Source organism: Buteo buteo, chromosome 2, assembly GCF_964188355.1.
Source record: "Buteo buteo chromosome 2, bButBut1.hap1.1, whole genome shotgun sequence".
NCBI lineage: Eukaryota > Metazoa > Chordata > Aves > Accipitriformes > Accipitridae > Buteo > Buteo buteo.
Window position 1 is genome coordinate 10,910,973 of NC_134172.1, and position 18,593 is coordinate 10,929,565.

The following is an 18,593-nucleotide window of genomic DNA, read 5'->3' on the forward strand; positions in this document are numbered from 1 at the left end:
AGCTGGTCTTAAAAAAAGCTAGGATACCCTCAAGACTGTATCTCCAGTACATCCTTAGACTACCATGGTTACAACAACCCTATTACTCCAATGTGGATTAATGATGCATTTAACAGGTGACAATTTCTTGCATTTCAAATATCTGAAAGTGCTTTCTTTCTCCATTGATGACATATAAGATAACAATTCATTTAACAGTAAGTATCTGAAGTGAAGTGGGCTTTCGTTTTCCAGCTGACTTTGAAATCAACTGGAATCCATTCAATGACTGGAATTGGACAAAATACATGGAAGTATTTAAAGGACTCCCGTTGGGTAAAATTCTACTGAATGTGGCTTCCATAGCCTGTGCCACAGTCCTAGTTCTCCTGTTATTTAGCAGAAAACAGGGCTTGCGGATAGCGCAAACACAAGCTTCACTCTGGCTGGAAGTCAGGACACAGCCTGAGGTGCACAGCCATGCTCCAGGATACACTTCCCAGCTCTTGAGGTTATGCACCCTTGAGAACCTCAACTAGTTAAATCAGCTCCAGTTAAGGAGAGACGCTGGCTTTCATTTTCTGATGATTTCACCTATGTTTGCTTCCAAGTTCTAATTCTTACAGCTTTGACCCTAAGCATCTCAGCAGGTCTCAGTGTTGGTACCTCTTCAGAACCAAGTCTTTTAATAATGTGAATAAAGTTACACAAAGAACTTCAGAAATCCCAGCAAGTTAAGTTCTTAGGTGTGAACTGATAAAAATTAGAAATATCAAAAATTGATAATCAGTAAAAAAAGAAAAAAAAAGTAAATTCCTTCAGTATATTACAAGTTAGTAATTCATTATTCTTAATACTGAGAATAATGTAATCACAAGAAAAAGGCATTTGTCTAGCCCTGTGAGCATTCACCACTAGCAAAATTACTTAAATGAAAAAGGAAAAAAAAGATAACTGTGTACACAAAATTAGCACGAGAATTAGCAATCAACTGTAGTTCATACAAGGTTCTTAGCAGATAGCATCATCTTTATTAATAAATGATGAACTGCTTAGTGGAGTTCTTGCTTAGTGATATCACCAGTATAACAGACACATGTTTTATTTATGTTTCGAGTTACATCCAAAATAAGCAAGTCATTCACTGTTAGATTCTCTCTAACATCTGAAGACTCTTTACCCCAAATTTAAACTTTCATTGATCTAGATGAGATAGCACTCCATCAAAACCAAGGGGAATAATACGACGACTTCAGTTGCTGTACTCATCTTTGGGGATTTTGTTCCTGTGATACAACAAAGCAAAAAACTGCATTTCTTAAAGCCGGCTGCACTTTTCTCATAAGGATGGTATTTTTTTCTCTGTGGGATACAGTGCTATTTGTGCAGCAGATTGTATTTTGACAGATGCAACTGTATCATAAAAAGGCCCTTAGCACTATCAGACTGGTAGCTCACAAACGTTCATGAGCTCCAGGATTTCTTAAAAAAAACCCCAAATTAAAATCTTTTTGAGAGTGTAAAATGCCCCCAAGCCACTTACCTCCCCCACACCAGTCTGCAGAATTTTCAGTCCAGTTGTTTTTTCAAGCTTCTCTTTGTTTATAGCTGTAAGGAAAATTAAGATTGAAAGAGTTACGGGAAAGCTGGAATATGCATGAATTTGCAGCATGTACAACATAAGCAACCTTCTTTCCTCCATCAATAAATTCATGACAGTTCCTACCTATGCCATCTATGGAGTATCTTACCCTGACAGCAACTCTGCTGGTCAGTTTTTTGAATGCGTAGGTATGTCATTAATTGTTCATTATTATGTGAAAAAGAAAGCCAAACTAGTCCCCTTGTATACAAACTATCACAAACATTTAACACATATACACAACGTGTTTGGAAAGTTCTCTTCAGTGGAAATTTTCCACTGTCTTCCTTGCAGTGAAGAGCAGAGCAGCACCTTACCATTACAACAGCACTGTCACTGTGTAAGACATTTCATAACAAATACAGACTATTACCTAGCAGGTAAGATAGATAGTTTATTTCACAACATAGGGATGCAATGCACAATGTTTTCTTTTTTTGAAATTTAGTTTTCTCCTATTTATCGTCTTCTGTATCAGTAAAAGCATTCAAAACAAAAACAAAGTAATGCAGCATAAAACAGCTAAATGCAAAGTAGAGCTAGTAATCACTAAGACTACATCTATACTTGCAACCCAAACATGCCCAGGGCACGAACTTGAGCACTGTCTTACCATTACTCCTATTTCTAAACCATTACTAAGGTCTTCACATGACTTTGACCTTTGCCCGCTAGTGTTCTCACAAAACAATGCCCAACCACCATTCTGGGGACAGCACAAGGATGAGACTATTCCCAGCTGGGGGTATGGGTAAGGTCACCCCATTTTGCATGGGAAGACTTTAACCTTCTGGATGCAAACTGTGTCAGTTGGGCTCATGGCCAAAACCCAGACACCTGGCTTGATTTATTTATGAGTAGAAATGAAGCCTTGCAGCCTTGTTAAACTCTCCTCCCTTTAGCCGTCTAGTCACTCACTATGTAATCCAAGTGAGTCATCTACGTTCTCTCAGCAGTCAATGGAAAGGGACGGACATTTAATGCGATGAGTCATGCCACATAACTTACACACATCTGCAGGCACCTATCTCTTTCCTTTGATTACAGACCCAGTTTGGATAGACTCGGCTTCTCAATTTAAGTTGCCTAAAGGAAACATTCCTACCGGAAAGGACAAGAAGTATGCTGGAACATATTGTACACTGCAAATTTACAGAAAAATACTGAAAGGAATTAATATATTTTTCTTTCATTTGTGAAAAATACTCCTCAATTGTTGGCGTTCGAAACATATTCAAAACAGTTCAGATCGCAGCAGACAATTCTCAGAAGCAATACTATTGTGAACTGATACTTTATTTAGTTTGTCCAAAGTGCAACACAAATGACTCACATTTATTTCAGAGGCAAGTCTTATCATTAGGGCTCAATCTCATCTCATATATCCAAAATGTGGAAAGCTTTTGGTAAGAGTTTGTACGTGCAAAGGCTCAAGAAGTGAAACCTCAAGGAATTCTAATACAGACAAACTTTTCTGACTGCCTTCAGCAAGGGATGAATATTGCCTGTGATTTAAATGGAGGGGAAAGCTCTGTCCACCTTTTAGACCCACACAGCTTTATTTTTGCTTCTTTTTAATATGCTATTGATTAAGCAGATAGGAACATGGAGTCCCAAGCTAAGAAAGCTTAAAGGTTTTTCTGGATGGCAGCGTAAAAACCGCATACAATGCTCACATATTTAATACTTATGCCGTGCTTTACACATTCACAAACTTATTTATTCCACCTGGAGTCACAGGGACCACATGAGAAGGAGATTTGCCTGGACCACGTGATTTGAGGCTACATTTTCACTGTGTTGTATAGGTTGTGTGGTATGAATTTCCCCCAAATAAGTAAATCTTTGCTAACAAGCTTGATTTTCAGCCTTGAGATAGACTCTGGACTATGTTGCTTCACTGATGGCTGATGACCTGCCATGTCAGATAACAACATTCTCCCTTTCGGATGAGCCATTTTGTTGCAAAGGTGTGCCATGCTACCATGCTGGCTGCCTCACACCCAGCATACATGTTAAAGGCAGTTTTCTACCAAATACAAAACTTTAGAAGATTTATAAACACAGAAAGCTCCACAGCCTCCTTCAAAGAAATTGAATGGTCCAAAAAATGATTCTTTGGTAGCTTAGGATAAAGAAAAATGCACAGCAGAGTGGCTGCAAAATAAATGAGTATAAGTAAACAACAAGGCTAACATCCCAGCGTGCAGTTTCCTACCACATGAACAGTTAATAGAAAATATTGGGTCTGCTGAATCACTGAATTTTATAATTACTATTACATATTTGACCTCCTTTTTATAGGTTTCCTGCAGACTTTAATTATTGAAGCTTTGATATTAAAAAAACAAAAAAAAGTTTACTTAAAGCCCCTCTTCCCCCTTGATATTGGCTAAAACACAAAGGACAGCTCTGACAGCCATGCTAACATAAACCCTGCCAAAATTAGGAGGCATGAAGGCATGACGTGTTATTGATTAAATCATAACCTGAAAATGGTCAAGCTAAGGCACCGTCAGATTGCAGGGAGAGACACAGCAGACAGTCTCTGGCATGTTCAGGAGCATATTTTAGCTAACCTTGAACTCCACAAGCAGTTCAGGAAGGTCAAGAAATTCTGTCAAAAACGGTGGTGCTGAAGCTGAAGCATCAACTACATATCAAGCAGCTGCTTCAAGCTGCTGAACAGTGAATATGACTACTTAACTTTTCTATGCATAACTATAATTGAGAACTTAAGACCATAAAACATAGTCAACAGCCTATAGATGGATGAGGAAGAAATGGTGGGAAAATAAATTCAGATATTAAGTCTTATGAGGAGCGGCTGAGGGAGCTGTTTAGTCTGGAGAAGAGGAGGCTGAGGGGAGACCTCATCGCTCTCTACAACTACCTGAAGGGGGTTGTAGTGAGGTGGGTGCTGGTCTCTTCTGTCAGGTGGCTGGAGATAGGACGAGAGGACATGGCCTCAAGTTGCAGCAGGGGAGGTTTAGATTGGATATTAGGAAAAATTTCTTTACTGAAAGGGTTGTGAGGCATTGGAACAGGCTGCCCAGGGAAGTGGTTGAGTCACCATCCCTGGAGGTGTTCAAAAAGCGCGTAGACAAGGCACTTCAGAACATGGTTTAGTGGGCATGGATGATGGTTGGACTCGATGATCTTGAAGGACTTTTCCAACCTAAATGGTTCTATGATTCTATGGTTTATTAAGAACAAGCTACTAATCCTTTGAAAATTGCCCTAAGTTTTGTTAAAGTATTTTAGTGTACTACCTGCTAACTTTTATTCCAGTACAAATATACAGCAGATGATGTTTCTCTTGCAAATTTTATGAACTGGAAATGATAATTCTGGGTAACATGTTATATTGCACATTCCATCAAAGTTGATTTTTTTATGGCCACAGTTTTAAATCCTGAAATACTAATGGAGAACTGACAAACTCATCAGCAGAGGCATAATAAAAACAGCTATTCAAAAAAAAGCAAAAAAAACCCCCACAACCCAACCCAGTTAGCAACATATAAATCCCTTTTTTAATCTTCCACTGAAACAAAAAGGGCTTCCAAACACACAAAAAAGGAGGCCTTTAAATTAAATTCACTAGATGAAGGATATGCAAATTACCTGAAGAAGCGGAGCCCTATAATGTTCTCAAAATTCTGCAATAGCCTATTTAATTAGGATTTTAATTTATCAGAATAATTCTTTGCACTTGACAATTTATGCAGTATTCCATATAATTAAGCACGTAGCTACAGTGGAATAATTTTGCCTACTCTCTGTATACCAGTTATTTTAACCTGAAAGAATCTGTGGAAGTCTCTTCTGTGATCTAAATTACAATGGGGACAACTTAATGGCTTTGCTCTATTAGAGAGCACGATGAGGGTGTTACTGAGTGTTTAAGGGTAGGGATTGTCACTGTTCATAATCTTCACTAACCTGAGGGAGGTCTGATGTGTTTTCTGAGGGCTAACATTTATTTCCTTTAGCAAAGTTATCTGTCAGGAATTTGAGCGTCTAGTTTTGTAGTTGGCAGGTTTAACCTTAGAGTCCCTCGGTTATTAGGAGAAGCAAGTTATAGAGGGCTTCCAGCAGACCTCCACTCTCATTATAGCACTTCTGGAAGAAGGAAGCCCTGAGAAATGAGTGGTTTCCAAAGGTTAGCTATAAAGCAGGTTGCCAAGTACAACCGCACCCTCCGGTTTACTCGTGGGAGCGCACACCAGCACAAGCGAGACGAGGGAAGGGTTTTTTGCAGGAGGCTTCCTCGGTCTGTCTCCTGTGCTGCTGCAGGATTTACCTGCTCCGGAGAAGAAACCATCCTTAGATATGAATAGTATTTGTGGGAAGATGGTGTGACTCACAAGGAAACCTTATTTTTCTGCTGTGAATCTGACTTTGAGGGTGTGCTGTAATTAACTAAATGAAGGAAAAAAAAGTACTTACAGACACATGATTGCCCTGACCTCTATTACAAGCCCATTTTAGAATGAGCCAATTCCTGTCCTAGACTCACTAACTATATTGACTGGACCTCTAGTCAATAAAGTGATGGAGGGCAATTAATTCAGATTTACTGTAGGCTGTCAGATGAATTCTACAACAACTGTCTTCCCATCAGCTTGTTGCGAAGCTCCTTTCATAGAGCCACATTCAGAAGAATTTCATTTCTTTTCCCCTCTTTGAGGAAAGGAAAGGGAAAAGGAGGAAGGGAAATCCAGAGAGATAGTAAGTGTTTATTACAGCTTTTAACTTTTTAACAAGTTTCCCAAATCTAAGACAAGCAGACGTTGCATTTATTTACATCAAGTTAGTCTTTGCTTTCTCCTCCCCTACAAAGAACCTCGTGATTATATGGAAAGCTTCTTCATAGGGTGGACCAGAAAGACCGCCTTTATGTTTGGCAGACCCACGCACTGTGCTGTGCATATACATAGCAGATACTAAAACCTTTGTGCCTTGCCATTCAAGGAAAATGGATTCCCATTATATTTGGGCGCTCTCCCTGCTGAGAAGAACACAATCCAAGAATAAACCTGCCTTTGCACAGTCAATGCACCTCCTGAAACTGCTGAGACATTCACACCACTGAATGAGAATGGGACAGAGGAAAACCACAGTTGGCTCAGTGCTCCCTAAGTCTTTTCCCTACAGAACAACCCAATGTTACATAGGTTTTCCCCTCATTTCCCCTCACCTCATTCACTTTCCTTTGTTGCAAGTAATTAAAAAGTACTTTAATGAACATTGAATTAGATACTTAGGTACGACCATGTTCAGAAGAACAGACTTTCTGGAATACAAGATAAAATGTCCCTGACTTTGGCATATGTCTACAGGGTGGTGTGTCCAGCCCTGGGCATTTCTTCCAGGGGCTACAGCCTGTGAATCTGTAACTTCTCTCCCTGGGCAGGAGTAGCATCAGGCTGTAAGTAAAAAAGTCAAAAACACAACGTGAGCATTCAAAATGCTCCAGCTTGAAACACAAATGACTAACTCAGGTGGCCAGATACAAGGAGAAGAAGGGTCCCTTTACTAAATTTTACAGTTCAGTTAGTGAGGACCAAGTACACGGGATGCGGGCAAAAGGTATTTTTTCTTCCAATCTGTACTAGGTGATAGCATGAGATAGTTGCTTCATGTGTAATTTCTAGTTAACTGGCAGCCAGGCCTGGAATGAAAATGGTTGCAGAAAAGTCAGAGCCGCATAGCTGTACTAGCGACAGCCTGCTAAATATTATGTCGTATTCAATTTTCAAGTCATTTTTCAAATTATTTTAATTAGATATTGTTTCAATCTCACGTGCATTAATTTAATTTCTGATAGCAACATTTCAGCTTTCAATCTGTTCAGATGCAGCACCTTGCTGCCTGGAGTAATTTAAAATATTGTTTGCATCTCCAGCAATTTTGAGGGCACACATCCTTTACAACATGCTCTAGCCAATAAAACAAGCAGATGGAAATTCAGGCCATGCTCACCGCTCCCAGTGCACCTTAGCATTCTCACAGTTTTTGGTACAAGACAGCCAAATCTCCATGCACGCAATCAAGGAATTTTCCATCTCTGTTTGTCTTTAATTCTGTTCAAAAAATACACACAAAATCCATTTGTCAGGCAAATAGCAACACTGCATGTTGCCACAAGAGAAAAATTGGCCCATACTTGAGTAGCTGGCAAGAGATGTGTATTTTTTTAAACTCATTCACTAAAACAACATCACTTTCCCTGCCCTAAACCATCTACCTCCCACGCTCCTAATGCCCTGTGGTCAGATAATATTCAAGGATATAGCAGCAAAGAACTGATACATCAGGACCTCACGTAGCTGTCTGTTTGCATAGATTAGGTATGTATTTTAAACACATTCTTTCTGCCTGACCGCTTGCATTGATTATATTTATTTAATAAATAGCTTCTTAATTGTGTGTTTTCCTTTAACTGTCCTTTAAAACGAGCACACTGCTATTCTAAAACGTGATAGTAAAGGAGTTTGGGATATAGGCAATAACATTTTTGTATTTTCTGGAGCTTTTTTGTTAATGGTGGGATCCACCTCTACCAACTTTGCTATCTCAACTAAGAAATCAGTCAAGCTTCCCTCACTAGGCAAGAGTAATAAATAGGTATCACCAGAGGTTGACTTATTCTTCCTGAGATAGGTATCATTTATTCATCATTATAAATATAGGCCTGGAAAGGCCTGTTGGGTCAATCAATCCAATTTTTGGTTTTTTTTTTTTCCGTAGGCATACCCTTGTAAGAAACATAGGTGTACAAGCTCCAAAATACTTCAGCAGTATAACAGTCCTATAGAAAATGCCATGGCTAGAGAGAGGAATTTTCAAGGTGTGGTGTCAATGTGATGGTTCTGTTCTTGAAGTATGAACAAAACCAGTTTATATGAATTAGTACTGTAGAAATGAAAAAACTTTATCTATTCTAAATAGTTCCTTGCAGAGCTTCAGAAACCCATTATCCACAATATTGTCCTAAATAATATAAGGAAGTTGATGTCCATCAATAGAAGAGTTTTGAGTACTAACAACAAAAATAAACCATGCTTTGGCAATGTATGTTTTACAAATACAAAATGTATTTCAATGAAGTCTTAACAGTGACAATTTTTAATACTATTGACCATTTTAACAGTGACAATTCGATGCTGCACATTACTTGATGGAGTGCAGCACATGAATGTGTAACGATTCACTTGCATACTTAAAACACTTATCCATTATTTATGGCTAAAGGTGTGCCAATTCAGCCAGTGTTAGCAGAAAATGAAAAAAAGAAGTGTCATTCCACCTCTCACATCAAAATTTGTTCACATAAATATTCTTTGACAAGTTTCAGCTCTATACAGAAAATTCAGATTAAACAACCTTCAGTATGTTGAGCTGAAGCTAGAGCAGAATACATTCAAGTAGACCAAAGTGGCATGACTACCGGTGCAAGTGCAAACAATTTTTCTCAGCAAGCTTCTTCCTGGGCTAATGTATAGAGCAACTTTTAATTGCACTTTTTAAAGTCCCAGTTAGCTTAACATCAAAGTTCACCATCATATGTTCAATCTTAACATTTACAAATTAGAAGGCAAGATTCATGGTCCGTGGGGATGAGCAGGTGAGAAGAACCACCTGGACCTCTCTCAGCCCTTCCAGTGCAGGGAAGTCTTTGCCTCCTCACCTTCACAACGCTGTGGAAAGTAACACACCGTAAAATGAGCTTAAGGGCACAGCTTCTTTCCTTTCCTTTTAAATAGGTTTTTGGAATAACATTACAAAAGAACCGTTTTGCTGCCTTCTTTTATTTATAGTCAAGGATTCAACAGATTGCTTTAATTTTTTTGTGATGAAAATACTACCAAAAAATCAAACAGATAATAGCAGTTACTCAGCTTTTTCCGAAGTAGCTACATATTCTAGTTGTGTAACTGCTTTTTGCTTCTATTTGGATATTCTCTGCTTCCATATACTTTATCTTGATCCCTCAGCATATCCACTGCATCTCCTTTTTGTGTTTTATTATTTTTAAATAAGAACCATCTGTCCTCTTAAAAAACATAAACATTTATGTAAAATCCATTCCTTGACCTTGTAATGCTTTAGAAAAAGTAGAAAAATTATAAGCTTCTATGGCCATCTACATCTAATAGGAAAAAAAATTATCTACCTAGTGTCCCAGAATAGTAGTATCAAAAATACAATTTTCTCCCCTGTTCTTGCTTTTCTAGCGATATCAACTGGGGTGGTTTATGGGCAGAAAGAACCATTGAAATGATCCAGAACTTGCTACTTACAGTTGTAGGTTTGTAAAATTCAGGAAACCCAGTTACCTGGAATTTAACTGACCTTGTATGGTTTCTTTAGAGTAGATGATGTGTTATCAGGGTAAGGGAAAGGACTAAACCATCTGTCCAGAAGCCTACCAGATATTTTTTCTATAGCTTCTATTATTTTTTAACAAAACAAACCAAAGGGCTCAGGAAAAGAAAAGCAAGAGCAGTCATTGGGCTTTTAAAGAAGTGATCCACTCCTTCTTGAGGGTGTCCCTGGAAAGTACACTCGCCCTCTTTGGTATTATAAAATATAATATTTAAAAATACACATATTGGCCTCTAATTATTATTCCTCATCTTTGTTCTGCTGTACTTTTTTAGCAATCTCCTGCTTGCACCACTTTGAGTTTTCTTAAATAAACAGCCTGAAATGTATGAATTACTTTTATCTAAAATCTGTCAAAAACTTTGGATGGACATTGTAGTATGTTTGCACTGGTATATGAAAAATTTAAGGGGCACTACCACTAATTCTCAGCATGCCAAACTGTTGTTATTTTTAATAAATACACATTCGAGAACTGTCATTTTTTTTTCAGTCATTTCCTCAGTTAATAAAACAGTACCCTGTAGGTTCATTTCTTTAATGATCCAAAACACAACTTCAAGCCATGCTATTTGTTATTCATCTACAACTACACTTAATGTCATCCTCGTGGCACAAATGTAACAAGACTGAGTTGGAAAAACATTAGCAATATTTCAGCTGACTGGCTCACTAAATCATGAATAACACAGCTAATGCACAAGGTCATTTGCTAACAAAATCTATTTGCTGTGCCTCAGAATAAAATGAAAATATTTATTACCAAGGATGCCACTAGTAACAGGAGTCACAATAAAGCTTTCAGGTGAGAGTGAATAGGGACGATGTTAACTTGCCCATCGTTTCTCACAATAATTTTTCATAATTCTGCCTTAATGAAAACTTTGAAGGCTACTTTGCTACCTTCAAAGGAATTTCTTTAAAATCAGCAAAAAGTGGAAGAATCGGTGGAGCCTGCTTATAGTTCAGAAATAAAGGCCCAATATTTTTCAAAGAATATAAACTTTAATCATATAATAAAAAAGCATTGTTTATCCTTGGATGGGTGAAGTGCAAAATAAGGAAGATAAATGCTTGTCTATAGAGCTGCCTGGGTCCTAAGTGCATTTACAGAATTTGCATGTGCATGTGTGCGTGTGCAGGTACGCACATTTGATGGGAATGAGGAGAAGGATTTAACAGGAAAAACCTAAGTGTGTGAAGAATGGCTACTCTGCAGATCTTGGGGATACTAAAAATATTATGATTATTACTACATCACCGACAAATTTTTCTCATGGCCAGGATTGCCATGGGAAAGGCACTGTGCAAACACAGAACTAAAATGTGGTTCCTGTGCAAAAAAGCTTACATCTACCGAACAACTGGAGACAGTAGATGGCTACAGAGAGGGGTACAGACAATAAGGAATTGATATCAGGCAACACAACAGCAGAATACCAAAGCAGCATCCATCCACACAACATTCTTTCTTTCTCTTATTTTTTGGCACAGGAAGTGATGTGATCGGCTAAGCCTTATAAATCCTTTAAAAGCTGCAGCACTTTCACCATTTCACTGTTTAGAGGAGCAGAAGAGACTTACTGGCAGGGTTTAAAATAAGGAGAAATGGCAGGAAAGGGCACTCTGATCAGCTCTCCCAAAAGTGCTGGAAGCAAAGGCAAAGCTTTCCGTTTCTGTAATTGGTGCGATGGAGAGGTCTCTCTTTTGCAGTAGGCTTAACCCAGTACTTATTGGCATCAGCTTATGCTGGCACCATCTCTCCTCTAACAATGCTATGGAAGCATTTGTTAGGATATCCCTACAAAGTGTAAAAAAGGATACCTGCACTGCTCCACTCCCTGTGGTGCCAGTTCAATCCAAGTGGATTACAAATCAGATTATAAACCGCTCATTGGGCAAAATGCCGCTCCGTATCTCAGATCTCTGCACTTCGTAGGAGAATCCTACATTCAGAAAGAAAAGCATTTCTGTCATGCTGGGTTTTTTTGTAAAGAAATCATAAGCAACTGCAGAAATATGAGAATTAAAGAGGATAGATGAATTGACAGAATGTGAGGCTGTGGACTAGTACTGTGTATCAGGAGCTAGCCCTGCTGGTAAGGAGTTTACTGTCCATCAAAATGCCAGCTATGCGCTCTTGTGAGTAGCCCCTTATCCTCTTTTTGGCAAAATGTGCCTCATTAGCAAAGAATCTGCTATTTAGACTCTTTGAGTTTACGTGGTAAATTTTGACTGACGTGGTTTAGATAGTGATCACAGGAGCAGTTCCGCCAGCAGATACAAGGCAGCGCTAACCTCTGTGAAGGGTACGGCAACCTCTTTCATTGGCACTGATGCATTCAAAAGAGGACATTGGCCCACAGCCTTTATGAGACTGCCAGACTTGTATGGATTATGCAATTTAACACATAGAAATCATTACTGCATACAATTTACGATAAATGTAAATGAAATGCCTATCCGCTTTATGCATACATGGGCATAGGTCACTATTAGAGTGCCAGCAATTTCAAGCAATTTCTGCATGCTATTTTCTGCAAAAATTAGCACAATAGCTTCCTTATGGGGTGAAAATCTATAGGACAGTTAAAAGCTCGGTGAAACGTTTTCTGACTTCTCTCTGACTGCTCCATTTGGCAGGCAGGCTTTCTCCTGCCAAGACAGGCTGTAAAGTCCAGCTCAGGCTGTGCACAAAGCCACCCTTGCGGCACTCTCCTCTCCCTGATGGCGTGGCCATAGCGCAGGCTTGTTTCCAGAGCTTCCCCTTGATGCAAATGTATGGAAACCAGCCTTAAAAGAAATATTTGCTACTGAAAAAGAAAGGTGGCTATTACAAGGGCAGTACAGATAATGACTTCCTCAGGAAAGAATTTTGTGAGAAAGTGTTTTGCATATTTCCTGACCCCCTTGCTTTTGTAGACTGCTGGATCCGTGACTGATTTCTAAAGGAGAAGATGCTCTTGTGAAAGCATTTTAAAATTCCTTTATATATATATATATCTTACACCAGAGCCCATTACTTTATAAATACCTACAATAATCTACACATACACACATAACATGTATGTCTCTATATAAGATACATACGTATAGATTATTCCATCCACTACTCTTCAAAAATGAACACAGAAAAGTAGTATAAACATAAATTAAGCATGAGGTATACATCTCCGCCAATCAAGATTAATGTATATTATTATCCCTTGACCCCTTCTTAATGTTCCATTTTACCATGTTTCTAAAATATTTATACCATACAGGGTGTTAAATTATAGCAATTAAGACCATAGTATGGTTTTATTAATATTTCATCAAGAATGTTTCATAATTTGAATTTCCCTGGTGCCCTTCTGTTGCTTTGCTGTACACTGTGGGGATGGAGGGCATTTCTGTCTTGTTCTTCTTCGTCTTTGCAGAACTTTACCAGCATTTTGCTTTATTTAGCCAGATGCAGTGTTTTGCAGCTACAGATTTTTTACCTGGTGGCTGACTCATGTCATAATTTCAGGGTCTTTATGTCCAGTTCTGGGTCTCCAGCACAACAAAGACATCAGCAAAACAGAGAGAGACCAGAGAAGGGCCACCAAAGGGACTGGAGCATGAATTCAGGCAGAGACTGAGACCGATGGGTTTGTTCAGCCTGGGGAAGAGAAGTCTAAATGGTGATTTAACTGCTGCTGACTGCTACTTGGGCCGGATTGCAAAAAAGACGGAGCCAGCCTTTTGTAGAGACTCATACCAAAAGGACTCGAGGCAAATTGCTAAAAAGGAAATTCTGGTTGGGGAGAAGGAAAAACTACTTTCTTAGTAAGTAAGTGATGGTTGAGCATTGGGACAGGCTTCCTTGAGAGGCTGCAGAATCTTTATTCATTGAGATTTCCATAATTCAGGTGGAGCAGGGGCTCAAGAAGCCAAATTTCAGATGTGTCACTGCTTTACCCTGACTGTTGGTCCCAATGACCTCTAGAAGTCCCTTCCGACTTAAATTTTTCTATGACTATAAATACATATATAACATCTTTAAAGAGAGCGATTCTTCACAAAAGACTGTATAATTCCATCCTGATGTTTCTGAAATACTGATAAACCCTTCCCTGAAATACCGATAAACCCTTCCCTGAAATAGGTACTGCATGTTTTTATGAGGAAAGGCTGCTGTCCTCAAGAGTACCATCATCTCTAAGACATGGGTTCAGCAAAGCATTTTTATTTCTGGTTCAGTTTGCTCTTATACAGCAAAGCACTTTAAGACATGTTCAGCTGATGAATCATGGCCCAAAAGCACTGGAGTGGAGTGAAGAAGAGAAACAGAAATTTGGGAAAATTCGAAAGAAACTAACATTTGGGCTTTATTGCTTAGTTTTTGTGGCACACAAATCTGCATGGTCATCACAACAGAGCTGGACTAGGTTATGACAGCAAAACTGGAGAGATTGAAAAGACTAAAAAATGGAACATTATGTGAATAATGAAAAAATACAAGGAAATTTTTTTAGAGAAAACAATAATATTAGAACAGGCAAAAAAATAGTAGAAAAGGAATAATATGCAATGTTGTTCAAGTATGAAGAAAGGTCTCTTCCTGAAGCAGCATAATGTCACTGCATAAATGGGAGGTGATTAAAGGACACAACTGAGTTTTACTGCTGCCAAGGCACAAGGCAGATAGACACAAAGGTAGAGGAGGAAGAGAGATAGACCCATGGAAACAAGGAGGGATGAGGGTAAAAGAAAAACTACCCAGGACTTCAGATCGGGTTTGGCTACTCCCTGTCTTTTACATCTGAAAATTAGGCATTTAGTAAAAGCTTCTTGACTACTTTCCCTATAGCTGATAGATAGAGAGGCACTTCCAGAGAGCAATTCCTCTCTCAGAAGGATGTCATTCACATGTAAATCAAATGTCACTATCCATCCGATGTGATACGCCAAAAGCAGTTGGGGGTTTGCACCAAATATTCAAAGAACTGATTTGTGTGATACAGAAATAGGGAGGTGATCTCACAAGGAAGGGGGATATCACATTAATGGGTAAAAAATCAAGATGGAAAGAAGGGAAGGTCTCTGCTAACCACAGTCTTAGTCACCCAGACGGTAACATGAAGGGTAAAATTCTACAGTAGTGTTTTCCCATAATTTTGAGACTGTAGTTTTAAACTCAAAATTAATTTTGGTTTTTTTTTCCTAAAAAAATTGTCAGTATTTTGTCTCCATCCATATATTTGTATTATTTTATATAATTTAGGATATAATGTAGTATTGAGTCATACTGACATAGTGATAAGATTGACTTAATCTAGCAAGAGAATACAAGAGTTAAAATGATAGTTGTAAAATATTTCATTAATTTGAAAACATCATGACAGTTTTTACTAGGTACAGGCTATAGCAACTTTTTTTTTTTTTTCCAAATCATTAAATTGCTTTTGTGTGCTGCAATTATGTTATATTAAATACTTGAATATATGAATTGTTTCATTCAGTACTCAGCAGCCTGTTTTTGAAGTAATGGAATGTTACAGTTTCTATAATTTCATTTTAAAAAAAAGCAGAATTTTGTATATTATAAGAATCAGTTTTGGTTAATTTCTGATAAAATTTACAAAAACCTTCCTCCTATAAAAGTTTGCTGAAGAGACAAAGTTGACAAATTATCAGGAGGAACAAGTGCCTCCAGGGTTATCCTGAAAGGATTCGGTTGTTGTGGGAATTCATATAAATGGAGGCACCAGCAAAAGAGCACAGCTCTCTATATTACATTGTCACATAGCAGGAAGAGTTGATGCTCCTTCAGGTAACATTGTGCCACATATAAAAAATGCGCAATTTTGAGCAATTACTTTCACCAAAGGTTGAATGAGAATCTGAGTGTCCTGCTGTCTTGCAAGTGAAGCTACGAAGGAGAAAGGAGGCTTGTTTTTCACGTGTAGGATGAGTGCGGAGATGAATGCAAGATAATTAACAGGTTGCTGCATCTCTTGGTTTTGATAGCCAACTTAATTAGCTGTTCTGTAATTTTGTATCTGGACAATTCCTTGGGTCAAGTTAGGAATGCAGTTCCTACAAAAACTCATCTATAATGGATAAAAGCACCAAGGTCTTGTAAAATAGAGATATATGTAGGAAGTAATTATATGTAAAGTGTATGTGTTTTGTGTGTATGATGTATGATGCTGGAACAGGATTTGCATATGTTTGAAAATTCATTAGATCTTCAATATCTTGTGAAAGAAAATGCAATAAAGGGAGGAATAGAAACAGAGAAAACAGGAAGAAGATGCATCTCATTTTCCTAATTTCACACTATATAATGAACTACCCATCTATTTTCTTATTTAAAAATATTAACAAGATGTTTGATATTATAAATAACATTAAATAATAGACATTATTAATGCATTATAACCTTGCATTCAATTACAAACTTTAAATTAAATCCACAGATATTGATACTTAAATAATAATTAATATCAAATTAACTTTTAAATATAGCACTGTATAACTTTGTGGAAATCATATTAGTACTTTAAGGACATAAGCCTATCTAAATCAAACTTCAGGCACTGTTGACAATTCATTAAAAGGAATCAAAATATACCACTTATTTGGTAATTACAATATATACATACAATTCCATTTTCATATCAATCATAGTAGTGCATCTACCTCATTGTTGTAAACTACCATATTATTACTTGTGCAATTTTACTATGTACTTAAAATACACTATGCCACATTTTAAAATTATTATTTCAGCAGCAGTAGTGTTAGAGTTAAAGGATAATACCGTTTTTATAAAGCCTAACACATCTGAAGGTAAAAGCACTCAGAGTATCTAAATATGTTTTCTATGCACAGTTTGAACTCCAGTTGTTCAAAGTGAAGTGTCGCCTTTGGTGTGGAACATGAAGTACTTGGGATAGAAGAGCAGAGCAGCATCAAAGGAGGACCAACCATCTGATGCCACAAAATGCGTGTATTGATTTCATATTTTGAAAGGCTTCCTTTACCTTGAATATTTAGCAGATCCAATGAAAGTTTGAACTGACCCCAAAGAGTTTAAATCCTGCTTTAACTAAAATGTAATATTTGAGAAGGACATACAAGTTTTTCTATCATTATGCTTGTTATCGGCAAACAGGGTAGTAATTCAGAGACAGATATATGACACATTGGGCTTTTGGACCAGAGAGATTATAAAAACTACAAATATTACTTGTACTTACAATCCTCAGTAGACTATGAAAAAACTACTTTGAAATATCTTTTATAGAGTGGGCAGAGGTTGCTTTTTTAACATCATTTAAGTTAAAATACTTAAATAACTTATTTTTTCTACTGTTAATATTATACAATATGTTTTCAGCCTTAGAGAAGCCACAAAGCAATTAAACTGACCATTGGATTTAACTTTCGCATTAGGTCTTTTTTCACACTTGCAGCTTTTAATTTTATTCACGTTTTATTTTAACTGTTAATTAATACTGAATTTCAAAGGGACCATGCTCATTATTTTACCTGTAATGAAATCAAGAGTTTCTTGTCATATTCAAGATGGTGATCCCATTTTAAACCTAGGTGCTAGATAATAACATATGTGAAGATCATGAAAAGGAAAACCAAGAATATTATCTGTGTGGTATTCGGTATTCGGATTTCTTTCTCCAAATGACATCTGGATGTGTGGCCATTAGGACAGTACTTTCCGTATAAATGTATATTTCAAACATTATATCTAGTTAAGACAAAACCAAGCAGGAGCCAAGAAACCTAAAACCATGAAGCCTGGGGAAATGCAGTGGGGTTAGACACATCTGGCAACATAAATAGTTTAAAAACTTTTCCCATTAACTATTTCTTATTTTTTTAGTGATGAACACCCTCCATAACTGATTCAAAGAAGGAGGAGAGAGGATCAACTGGGACAGTTACTAAACTACTATCTTGCAGTGACCTACATTGCTACACAATCCCAATATTAGTTATGTCACTGAACCCTCTTGTTCCAGATTAGAGCTGGGTTAAGTTTTCCAAATTAAGTCCAGCTAGCAATTTTGGTTAAACGTAATGAAAAAACACCCCCAAAAAACCCAAACCAAAATGCATTGTTTGACATGAAAAACATTTTATATTTTTACTTTTATTATTATTTGTTTTGAATTTTTCTAGAACTAATTGCTGAAAAGGCAAGAACAGAGCTTAAAGGACAACTGAAACCAAATACTTAGTTTAAATAGAAATCATGCAAGGAGATGTAGGAAAATAAAAACAATTGTTCTTTAGGTATTTACCCAAATCAAATTAAAGTTTGTTTTGGTTTGGTTATTAAAAAAAAAACCCCAAAACACAATACTCCCCTCAAAAGTTCTCCACACTAATCTTTCCAAATATCCAAAGCATGTTTGGGATTATAATGAAGGAAATAGAATTTGATTTGTTGATTTCACTGAATCTGTTTGGAGCAGTCTTTATCTGGAATTGGGACACTGTAAAAAAATCTGCATGAATGGAAGATGCACCAGTATGGGAAGGAACATTGCATATGTTCAAAAAAATTTTTTTTGAGAACCAGAGA

At 37.4% G+C, this 18,593-nt stretch overlaps 1 protein-coding gene across 1 annotated transcript in view; it reads right to left on the bottom strand.

Moving 5' to 3' along the window:
• PTPRN2 (protein tyrosine phosphatase receptor type N2) overlaps window positions 1-18,593 on the bottom strand; it is a 662,435-nt gene that overhangs the window by 235,927 nt on the left and 407,915 nt on the right. Inside the window, 1 exon segment of the mRNA XM_075022535.1 lies at window positions 1,523-1,587. Coding sequence (XP_074878636.1) covers window positions 1,523-1,587 — 65 coding nt within the window.